We start from the raw sequence: 12138 nt of genomic DNA, 5'->3' as shown, positions 1-12138 counted from the left end.
ATCTGGAAGCTACTTATGCCTCCACGTGACAGAGTCACCCTGAGGGGTTGCAGCTTTCAGCAACCGCGTGCTCTGGTTCGCGCCACTTAAGAGCTGTGCTTGCAAGGGAGATTTGAAAACAACTCAGAAAAGAGCAAATCACGCGGGCAGAGACTACGCGGGCCTGTGGAGTTTAAATCCACAGGCAGCAGCTGAGGAAGCAAGGGCTCCCGCCAAGCCGAACAAGCGCCCGCCAAGCCGAACTTGCGGCCGCCAAGCCGAACTTCCGGCCGCCAAGCCGAACTCGCGGCTGCGAGCCGGGAGAGGTTCTAAAACCAAACGTTGGGCGCCAAATGAAGGCGTAAGTCACAAACAATGCCACACCAACTTGGGATTATGATTAATAGGGTGATATTTATTTAAAGGGGAAAAAACTTACAGATCACTGTCAGCCCTCTGCGTAACCAGGAAGGAAGTCAAGTCACCGGCGGAGCAGGAAGTGAAGAGAGCGAGGAGAGGGAAGTGGCCGCTTTTTTAAAGGGAGAGAGACCACACCCCAAGGGGCTGGTATCTCAGCGGCGATAGGCTGGAGGAGTGGGAGGACCTCCCGTAACAATCAGGTGCTCCAGATCTTGTCATTCCGTTGCACAACTCCTATCCTGCCTATTGTTGTGACTCTGAGAGGAAGGATGAGCTGAAGAACTGGAAATAAATAGTTCTTTTGTTCTTTGGGAGTTTTGTTGTTCATTTTTGTTTTCGAGACAAGATCTTGGAAGGTATGTACTGGCCTTGATCTCATCAGCCTCCTGTGTGCTGATATTACAAGTGTATACCACTGTCCAGCTCAACAAATGTTTCTTGTTGGTCTTCTGGGTTAGTGTGAGCCTTCCTTTCTTTCTGGTAAGTTGGTGAACGATCAAGAACCTTTTCCCTACCTCCAAATTCATTTGTTGAAGACATCATCCCAAAGTTGGGTTCAAAGCTAGGACTCTATTGGAATTAGATAAGGTTAAAAGTGTTTTTAAGGTGGAGCTCTGATCCAGAAGGACTGAGACTAGGAATAGATATCCGCACTGTCCATATAATGACATAGTGAGAAGGCAGCTCCATCCATAAGCCATGAGGAGGGGTCTCACCAAAAACTAAAATTGCTGGCACTGTGATCCTGTATTTACAGCATCCATACTGAAAAAAATCAACTGGCATAGTAGCCAGTCTGTGGTGTTTCATTGCAGCAATCGAAGTAGGCCAGTACAGACTGTTTGGCTTTCCTTTGGTTTATTTTCCAGAGACAATGCTAGATTTCTGGGACTGTTCTAAAAATGATTGTAAACTTGGCCAAAAGTTAACCGTCATTTATTCCTTCACAGTTCAGGTCATCACGCTTTATCCACCAAGTGATCTCTGCCTCATTTATTGTCTTTTTCTAGGGTAGAAGTAATTTGTTAAAATCATTTACAACCAATTGAAGAATTGGTTTCATAAGAAGGAGGCTAGATTAGAGCTCAGCACCAGTTTTTGCTGTTTGCCATTTAGAACAGAATAACAATAGCCAAACTTAGATGAGGGGAAATCTATATTATAGATTCTATCTCTGCCACTATAGCTGTTTTAATTGGATCTCTGGTGAAAAAAATAGCCAAGGACAGATTTGCTGACGAGTTAGACTTCTGATTGTAGGCTGTTTTCCTGGTGAAAATTAGCATATGACACAGATCTTTGTCCTTTATACACTTATCCATAAAGTTCCTTTGTGCATCGTCATTTCTTCCTGATCATCTAAACCCTTTGCTGCCAGCTAATAAGTAGTTGTGACCTTCTTTCTCTAGCCACATAGAGCCAGTGGTGAGATACTTTCCTTAGAAATCTTCCTCTCTTGTCTTTTAACATAGTCCTTTACTAGGGCTGTAGTTGGTTTTCACTTTGTGCTAATGTCCAGACTGGTCCAGGTTAATTATTACTCTTTCAGTTGGTCTTAGAGAGTCATTGGCCCAATCTTAATATATTTAATTCCAGGTACAGTAGGTTGTGGCTATGCCCCTTTGACCTTAAAGCTTTATGGTGTGATAGCACCAGCTTTTGATGCTCCTGGTAACATAGTCCCTTAATGACTGCTCATCCTCTTTGAAGGCCTTTTCTTACAAGAGTAGTATATCATACTTCATAAATAATTTATAGTTTTCTTTTGCAGACAGAATGGTGTTGCTCTACAATCCTAAGACACCTGCTACATTCCACTTGTCTTGGCTAAGACCTATTTTCTCTTTCAAACAAATCTGTACTTATAGTAGCAGAAAGCCGGTTCTGTCTTCTTCATGGTTGTATTTTACCTCACATCCTTGTAGCACTTAACTATTATTGTATAACACATTACTCCATGTAGTGACTTTAAGTTTAAAAATATTGCTGCACAGGCATACATGGTGGTGCACACCTTTAATCCCAGCACTCGGGAGGCAGAACCGCAGAACTCTGTGAGTTCAAGGCCAGCCTGGTCTACAAGTGAATTCTAAGACAGCAGAGCTACATAGAGCCTGTCTCAAAACAAATTAACAAAAGTATTACTTATGAATTATAGTGACTTCAGCTTATCTGAATTTGGCTTAACCAGTTATACCTAGATCCTTTGATTTTTTTTTTTTCCCCCATGAATCTGTGGTCATATAGAGAGTTGAGAATCTGCGAATAGTCTCACTCATGGCTGCCCCTGGAGTTGCTATCAGCTGGGGTAATTAGGCCATGTGTCTTCCAACATCTAACAAGCTAGCCTAGAATTATTTATATATCAGTGGTAGAATTCCACGGAATTGGAAATCTGAAAGACATTTTTAGTCTTGGGATCAAAACTCATAAACACGTTCTTTCAGGCAAAGAAAATTAGTTATAGGGCCAAACTCATTAAAGGTTGGAGAGAGGGAGACACAAAGTCTTACACAATCCAATCTGATCTCAAATTTACTATGTAGCCCAGGCTGGCCTTGAGCTCCTGACCTGCTTGCCTCACTTCCAGAGTGCTAGGATTAGTTATATTTAATTTTGATTTTTGAGATATGGTTTCTCTCTATAGCCCTGCCCATCCTAGAATTCACTCAGTAGACCGGATTGGCTCCGAACTCACAGAGATCCACCTGCCTATGCCTCTTGAGTGCTGGGATTAAAGGTGTGCACTACCACCTCCAGGCTTAGCTATATTTCTTAATGAGAGGCTGTAGAGTGAAGATGTAAAGCAAAGGACACAAAAATGGAGCCAGAGGGAATATTGGCAACGCAGTAGCATTGTCTGCTACAAGCTTAATTTATGGTGATTCCCCTAAATTAGTAATTTCAATCTAAACTTGGAGATTTTATCTTTGTGAACATCTTCCTTTAGTGCTTGGAAATAAAAGGGAGGAATTTCACCTGGCTTGATTGTGAATACCTTTAATCCCAGCCTGCAAGAGGCAGAGGCAGGTGGATCTCTGTGAGTAGTACACAGCTACTTCTGGGACAGCCAGGACTATATAGAGAGACCCTATATAAAAAGAAAGAAAGATATATTAGCTTTGTATTCCTGAACTTAAACTAGTAAAGATTACAAGTTGAAGTGTGTGTGTGTGTGTGTGTGTGTGTATTGTTTGTTTGTTTGTTTGTTTTTCAAGACAGGGTTCTTTTGTAGCTTTGGAGCCTATCCTGGAACTCATTTGTAGACCAGGCTGGCCTTGAACTCACAGAGATCCACTTCTCTCTGCCTCCCTGAGTGCTGGGATTAAAGGCATATGCCACCAACTCCCCAGCTGAAAAGTTTCTAAGTAGCATTTCAAATTATATGTGACATAAAAAAAATTTGGATTTTATTTTTGAAAACTACAAAGTATCAATACTCACAGGATAGTTTTCATCTTTAACTTACTGTTTTTGTCTCATAAATAATTTTAAATTTTATTACTTTGTGTGTGTGTACACTTGTACATGTGCATGTGTATACCACAGTTTAGAAGTCACAGGACAACTTGCAGGAGTTTGTTTTCTACCTTCACTGTGGTATTCTGACATCATACTTAGATCATTGGGCCTTCATGGCAAGCACTTTTACTTACATGAGCTGTCTGGCTAGCCCCTGATCTTGCTTTTGGTTAAAAAAAAAAACAAAACAAAACAAACAAACAAAAAAAACCTATTATCTTGCTGTCTCTTTATATGACTTTCTTAAAAGAAAATATTTTTTATTTTGCTTAATTTGCTAGAGTCATATGTATATCAATATTATTTTGGTTCTTGGCTTAATGAAAGGTTATTTTCATTGTTCTTATTTCACTGAGAATTAAGAATATCTTGATAATTCACTATATTGATTTAAAATTGTTAACTGTAGGAACAACAAAGCTATGACAGACCCTTCAAGAAAATATTTAACCAGCAGTAGAGAAAAGCAGCTGAGTTTGAAACAGGCAGAAGAAAATCGAACATCAGGTAAGTTTTAGTCTTTAATTAAGGCCTCATTTGTTTACATAATATACTATATTAAACTAGCACACGACTGTACAATGTTCCAGAATAGTGGATAATCTAGTGTTAGTCGTTAGTCACTAACTTGTACCCAGTAATTGACTCGAGTGTTTTAAAGAGGGCTGACAAGATGACTCAGTAGGTAAGAGTACTTGTCACCAAGCCTGAAGACCTGAATTTGATCTCAGTGACCCACGTGGTAGAAGGAGAAAACTCACTTTGGAAAGTAATCCTTCAACTTCCACATGTGTGCTGTGGCATACACACACACAATACATATATTTTATATATATTATATATAAATATATATAATATAAGGAAAGTTATCCAAGAAAAATGGTACATACTTATAATCTCAGCACTCAGGAGGTAGAAGCAAGAGAATCAGGGGTTCAAGACTAAACTCTGCTACATAGTGAATTTGACACCAGCTGGGGCTACATGGTACTGTCTCTCAAAAAAAAAACCAGCAATAGTCAGCATGGTGACTCACACCTTTCATTCCAGCATCGGGGAGACAGAGGTAGCTGTATCTCTGAGTTTGAGGTCAGCTAGGACTACATAGTGAGGGTGTGTGTGTATGTGTGTGTACTTATTTTTATATTTTGTTTTTCTCTAAAAATCCAGAATTTAACCAAGTGTGACACATGCTTTTTTAATCCCAGCATTCAGGTAGCAGAGGTAGGAGGGTCTTTGTGAGTTCTAAGACAACTAATGCTACAGAGAGATCCTGTCTCAAAAAAAAAACCCCAAAAAACAAATAAATCCAGAATTTACCTTCTTTTTCCTCCATTTCAGTATGTAGAATTAATCTTTTAGTGTTAAAGTACCATGACCATAGACTGATGCTGGGCAGTGGTGACACATGCTTGGGAGAGAGAGTCAGGCAAAGCTCAGTAAGTTTGAGGCCAGCCTGCTCTACAAAGCAAATTCTAAGACAACCAGGACTGTTAACAGAAAAACCCTATTCCGAAAAAAACAAACAAAAAGACCATAGACTGAATCAGAAGTTACTGTGGTTGAAATTAATGTTCATCAGTATTGCTCACCATCACTGGGATTCCTATAAGAAAAAGCATGACCAATATAAGCCTTATTTCTGAAATACTACTACTTAGAGCACATTAATAGGATCTGTTGTTTGAAGACCATCTTAACAGCACTTATTTTAAGCAGTTATAACTAACCAGCAATTAGCAAATAGAAATAGTAAATACATAATAGCCATCTCATTAGTATGCAAATTGCTGTTTTTAATAAATGGTAAAATGTGTAAATTAAAGAATTGTTTTTAAAATTTATTAGTGACTTACTATTAGTAATTGGTTATTTTAACTATAGTTCTAAAAAATTGCTGTAGCAAATTGGGAGGTTTAATAACTTCTGGTATGTAAGACAAAAAACTAAGCTGTAGAAACCAGTTAGACTAAACTCTGGGCAAAACCCAAAGAAGACATGAGTGTAAGAGGGACACCTCTTGGTAAGAAGAAGGATTTGGGCAGGAGAGGTAGAGACGAGAGAGGGGAATTGGGAATAAAATTATTTCATTATATGCATATATAAGACTCTCAAAGAATAAAAGAGTAGGGGGAAAGGGATTAGAAGCTAGAAAAGGACCTTGAACAGTTTGCTGGCAGAGGAACAGGGCTTTGCTATGGTAACTTTTCCCACAGTATTGATCTTTTTAATGGACATGTTATTAAGAATAGAATTAAATACAAGCAGATCCAATTGTGTAATATTAGGTGAATTTGAGTGTTAAATAGTCATTAAGTTTTCTTTCCTGTGTTTTATAGGGCTTTTGCCTTTGCAGTCATCCTCATTTTATGGGAGCAGAGCTGGATCCAAGGACTACTCTTCTGGTGGCACTAACCTAGACAGGTATGAATTAGTTGTAGAATTATGAGTGTAGAAGTTGAAGGGCTCTCCTCCTTCATAATCTTGAGTGATGAAACTGGCTATTCTTTATATTCTTAGCTAATGCCCTAGTTTAAACACAGCATAGTCAATTCCAATCATAACGTCATGATACTTTAGTTAGGAAGCAGTCTAGAGCTATTTTAATTTCATCTGTTTTGAAATGTGTCTAACAGTGAATAAACTGAGATTTGGAAATACCAATGTTATTCATGTTGACTGGCATTGGAGTCTTTTACACTGCATTTCCCATCCTCTCAAGCATGGGCATATTAAAGACTCAGGGCATTTTTACATTGCCTTTGTTTCCTATGCAGATACTAGACTAACTTGCAAAAATTAACAGATTTTTTTTTCTTTTAAAAATTAAAGCCTCATACAAGTATCTTTCACTGGAAAAGTTTTTCAGACATTTAACTTCTAGCCAGGTATGAATGCATGTTTGTAACCCCAGGAGGCAAGTAGGAAGTAGAATTAACACAAATTCAAAGCTGATATGGTCTACAAAGTGAGTCACAGGTCAGCTATGGGTACATAGCAATAGTTTCTAAAAGTATGGTTGTGGGAGTTGGAGAGATTGCTCAATGGTTAAGAATATAAACTGCTCTTGCAGAACGCCGAATTTCAATTCCCAGCACCCACATGGTGGTCCACAGCCATCTATAACTCCAGTTTCAGAAAATCTAACACCTTCTTCTGACATTCATGAATACCAAGTATGAACCTGTTGCACATAAGTGTGTTTGTGTAGGCTTCCCAGAACATTAGACACTGTATGAAGCTGGTTTCTAGAAAAGCCATATTTAAGCCAAGGCAAACATTGTTATAAACCATCCAGGGGTTAGAATGATTGATGTGTTCTTCCTGGGGTTTGTTGAGTAGAGAGCAGTGTTACCTGCTTTCATTTGACTTGATTTGGAAGAAGATTGACAAGGGCTGGTGAGATGGCTTGGTGGTTAAAGGCATTTTCTCCCAAGCCCTATATTTTCAGTTTGATCCCTAGCATCCACCTGGTAGAACAAACTTCTGCAGATTGTCCTTTGACCCCCAAATGAGTGCCTGTATACACACATGTACATACATTCACACACACAAATGTTTTTAAAAAGTGAGTTAAGAACCTGTATTATAAAATCCTCTGCAAAAGTTTAGGACCAGAGGGAGAAATAGTGTAACACTTGGCAATAAGGCACCATCATAGAATACAGCAGCGAGGGAACATTTAGTGTGAATGCAACTGAGAAACTTAGTTTGGGAATACCCTATGTCACTATAGAACTTTGGGAGAAAAGAAGAATAGATTCAAGGATATTGTCAATGAAATAGTGGATGAAAATGCTGAAACTCCTCAAATTGAAAAGCTTCAACAAATGCCAAACAACAAGTAATATTTTTAAAGACCCATATGGGAGCCAGGTATTGTGGCAAATACCTTTAATCCCAGTACTTTGGAGGCAGAGACAGGTGCAGCTATAAGTTCAAGGCCATCCTCGTCTAAAAAGCAAGTTCCAAGGCAGCAATAAAGAAACCCTATCCCGAAAAACAACAAAACAAAAAGATCCACATGGGTAAAATAGCATTTTGAAGCTATGAGAAAGTAAATATGATATAAAAATAAAGCAGATTGACATTTGCAACAAGAGAAACAGAGTTAGTTATTAACAGAATAAAGCATAAAAGATGCTGTACACGAATAAATTATAGTCTAGGAATATATACAAAGAAGAATGTTATTTTTATCCAGGATGATGGCACACGTCTGCAACCTGAGCATCCAATATAGTGGGCCTATTTCAGTGAGTTCTAGACCAGTCTGGTCTACATAGAGAGTTTAGGCTAGTCAGGGATCCATAGTGAGCCCTGTCTCAAAAGAAAGGAAAGGGGGGAAAAAAAAACCAAAAGCACAAGAATATAAAAGACCAGTTCAGAGAAATATACAGTATAGAAATATGTTTAGCTTCAAGTATAATTAGGGATGCAAGTTAAAATAGCATTGAAGTCATATGCTACCAGAATAATAAAAGTTAATACTTGTGATGGTAAATAATAGAAATGTGAGGAGATGAAAATTCATTCAGTGAAGTGACACTTGTTTAATCTTTTTGGAAAACAATAATATATAGAAAAATTAAAAATGCCCCTTGTATTTCCACCTCCAAACAAACATTTAATACCTTTCTTTAAAGAAATTAAGAAATCTTCTATGTGATTTGAAGTGATGAAGAGTATACTAACTTTGTCCATAACTAGGTAAACTGATGTGACATCCATAAAGTGTATGAAAATGAAATAAAAAGTGAAACTGTATAGCCTTTCTCAAGCCATAAGCTTGGATTGTGTAGTCTGTAGGTGAAATATGTAAACTTCTTAAGCTATCTGTTTTGTTTTTGTTTCTCTATTAACAATTAAACTTGAGATTTTCCTTTAAGTGACCATTATTATTATACTAATATTTCCCTTAAGTCTAAGACTGTGTTTCCCTTTGACATTGATTTCTCTGAATCTAGTACAGAAAAAAGGTGGTAGTAGAAAAATTTTTATTTCATTTTTTTTCGTTTTTAGGAGTAATGTTTCAAGCCAGACTCCTTCTGCCAAAAGAAGCTTGGGGTTTCTTCCCCAGCCAGCTCCTCTATCTGTTAAAAAACTGAGGTGTAACCAGGATTACACAGGCTGGAACAAACCTAGAGTGCCCCTCTCCTCTCATCAACAGCAGCTGCAAGGGTTGGTAAACTTGCTTTCTTACAGAGTGATTCAACTGAGTTATTCTCCATTTGTTGTGGATATTAATATAATGTTACATAATATAAATAGATATGTTATATGTAATACATAATATATAAATATTATATATAATGTTATTATAAAATTTAGAAACTGGGTCACTTATTAAAGATTTGTCATAGATATAAACAGTAAGTCCATTATCTGGTCTCCAAACAGTTTTCAGACCTTGGCAGTGTTTCTACTGTGGAATGATCTTTCTGTACACTGTGAATATGTATTCCTCTCATTGGTTGATAATAAAAGCTGTTTGACCAATAGCCAGGCATGATAAGGTTAGGCAGAACAATCAGACTGAGAACTCAGATGAGGGAGATGCCAACCAGCCGCCAGATGAACAAGATGTATTAAAGCACGGGTAAAGCCATGAGACACAGGACAAAACATAGATTAATAGAAGTGGGTTAATTTAAAAGTAAAAACTAGTTAGTAATAAGCTTGAGAAATAGGCCTAACAGTTTGTAATTAAGATTCTGTGTGATTATTTGGGACTGCCTGGTCAGGATACAAAGCTCTGCCTCTGTTTACATGTTTCTATCTGTCTGTCCATCTGTCTCTGTAATACCATCTTAAAGGAGAAATGAGTATTCTCTAACTCCATTCATTTTGACCAATATTCAGGTACTTTCAACATTTTTTATATATTCTTTCAACACAAAAAGAAATCATAGTGGTGGTGATAATAGTAGGTGCTCAGAATTAAACCCAGATACTTTCTAGAAGCTGCCTAGTGCTCTTGACTACTGAGCCAGCACTTTTCAAGGTTCCTTTTTGTTTTGAGATAGGATTTTGTATAGTTAGGTGACCTTGGACTCCTGATCCTCCTGTTTCCAGTTCTCAAATGCTAGGATTATAGGTATGTACCATAACATTTGATTATTCCTGTAATGTTTAATGGATTTCTTTTAGGATGAAGTCTTGGCAGAATTATTAACACTGAGGCTAGGAACTGGGTTCAGGTCTTCTGGAAGAGCAGTCTCCTCCCCCTGCCCCTCAGCCTCCCTTAGTTTTTCAAGACAGTGTTTGTCTGTGTTGCCCTGGCTATCCTTCCTGGAACTCACTCTGTAGCCCAGGCTAGCATCAAACTCAGAGATCCACCTGTCTCTGCCTCCCAGGTCCTGGGATTAAAGGCGTCACCACCACTGCCAGGCAGACAACATTTACCTGTCTTATTTTGAGGCCATCTTACCTTTCTCTCCATTGATCTTTTTCTCCTTTTCATATTGTCTCCTCTTAAGTCCTTTTCTGGTCTGTGCCACACTGTTGACAATCTCACGAGTTGCCCATTTTGACACTCTAGGTTTCTCTGGTGTTTTTTTCATTCCTGCATAATGGATGTACCTATCTCTAGAAATAAATCTTCTTTTCAGAACTCTTTCAGAAATTATAGAATTTTAGGTTGAATTACTCAGGTCCCAAGACTCCTCTAAGGGGTGGAGCACATCTAAAAAGAAACTTCGGAAGACTAGAGGGTAATATAGGCTACCTGATTCTATTGTTTGTCACGAACCCTCCAAAACAGGCGCACACACACGCGCACGTAGAGAGAAGAAGTGCAAAGAAATACACTTCAGGTCTGCTGGGAGACAAATGTTTAATATATTTCCAAGTGTACAAACAAACCCATTTCCTTCAACGCTTCTGTTTTCCATTGTCTGAACTGTGGATGCTCGGAGTTGGGACAGTAGGCTTATATGAAAACTAAATATGTGTAAGGGGCGCACGCCTTTAATCCCAGCACTCGGGAGGCAGAGGCAGGCGGATCTCTGGGAGTTCGAGGCCAGCCTGGTCTACAAGAGCTAGTGCCAGGACAGGCTCCAAAGCTGCAGAGAAACCCTGTCTCGAAAAACCAAAAAAAAAAAAAAAAAAAAAAATCAGAAAAAGAAAAAGTCTTAAGTACCAGGATAAGGCTTCTGCCAAAGTGAAAGGAAAGCAAGACTTGCTTGCTCCTCTTCCACTTGTCACCACTACTGTCATGGTACATTAAAGGGATTTCACCTTACTAAATTAACAAAAGAGAGGACGAAATCCTCTCCACAAACAAAATTGGAATATAAGGAAGACGACTACTTCCCTGCAGAACAGCAGTAAGAAAAACAGGAAATATTAACTAAAATGTTTTAGCTAATAAAGAGTCTCTCAAAAGCAGCCATGAACTTAACTGAACTAGAGGTTTATTATCAATAAACTTGAACTATAATTAAACATTCTCAAACAAGGCTTTGGAAATAGTACAAAAAGTACCATGAATCAAGATTTTAAATTATATTAAAAATCAAAGACCCTGTCTCATTCATAAATAAACTACTGATATGTATGTAGGCTGACCAGTAGAATAGGAGAGAAAATCCTAATTGTTGTAATGAAGATGCACTTTTTAAAGAAATTAGAATAGCCAATTTTGAAAAAGATAAGTTCATTATTAAATGTGTACAAGAATAATTCTAATAGAATCAGAGAAACCTGTTGTAAAAATTTTTTAAGTCTGGGCTAAAGAGATGGCTCTGCCATTATAAGCACTTGCTGCTCTTGCAGAGAACCTGAATCCAGTTTCCAGGACCCTCATTTAGCCCCCTTACAACTTTCTGTAACTCCAGCTTCAGGGAATCTAATGGCCTCAAAGGGGTACCTGTATTTGAGTACACATACCCAAACACAGACACACATGTGTATAATTAAAAATAAAATTTGAAATCTTTAATCTCTTCAGATACCAGATGTTATGGGTAAATTTTTCTGTTAACTTTCATGTAGGGAAAGGCTTTATAAGTTTGGTTCAAACTCAAGATTTAATATAAGAGTGATAAATTTGTGTAATGCTAAATTTTGCATAGGTAAGCACAAAAAAAAGGGTCAGTGAAATATTGGAAGTAAAATTTTACTGCATATAAATAAAGGGATGGTATTTTTATTATACAAAGAAGATTAATTGAAGGAAGTGGAGGGTAATAACAAAATAATGCGAAATGATTCCTT

At 37.9% G+C, this 12138-nt stretch overlaps 1 protein-coding gene across 6 annotated transcripts in view; it reads left to right on the top strand.

The window, feature by feature from the left end:
- Usp37 (ubiquitin specific peptidase 37) overlaps nucleotides 1–12138 on the top strand; it is a 75538-nt gene that overhangs the window by 23145 nt on the left and 40255 nt on the right. For all 6 annotated transcript variants that reach the window (XM_075951573.1, XM_075951571.1, XM_075951574.1 and 3 more), the window contains exons 9-11: nucleotides 4331–4428; nucleotides 6261–6345; nucleotides 8944–9102. In XM_075951573.1, the coding sequence (XP_075807688.1) occupies nucleotides 4331–4428; nucleotides 6261–6345; nucleotides 8944–9102 (342 nt within the window). The remainder of the gene's footprint in view (nucleotides 1–4330; nucleotides 4429–6260; nucleotides 6346–8943; nucleotides 9103–12138) is intronic.

Source organism: Microtus pennsylvanicus, chromosome 17 (genome assembly GCF_037038515.1).
Source record: "Microtus pennsylvanicus isolate mMicPen1 chromosome 17, mMicPen1.hap1, whole genome shotgun sequence".
NCBI classification, from domain to species: Eukaryota; Metazoa; Chordata; class Mammalia; order Rodentia; family Cricetidae; genus Microtus; species Microtus pennsylvanicus.
This window is presented reverse-complemented; position numbering and strand designations above follow the sequence as displayed.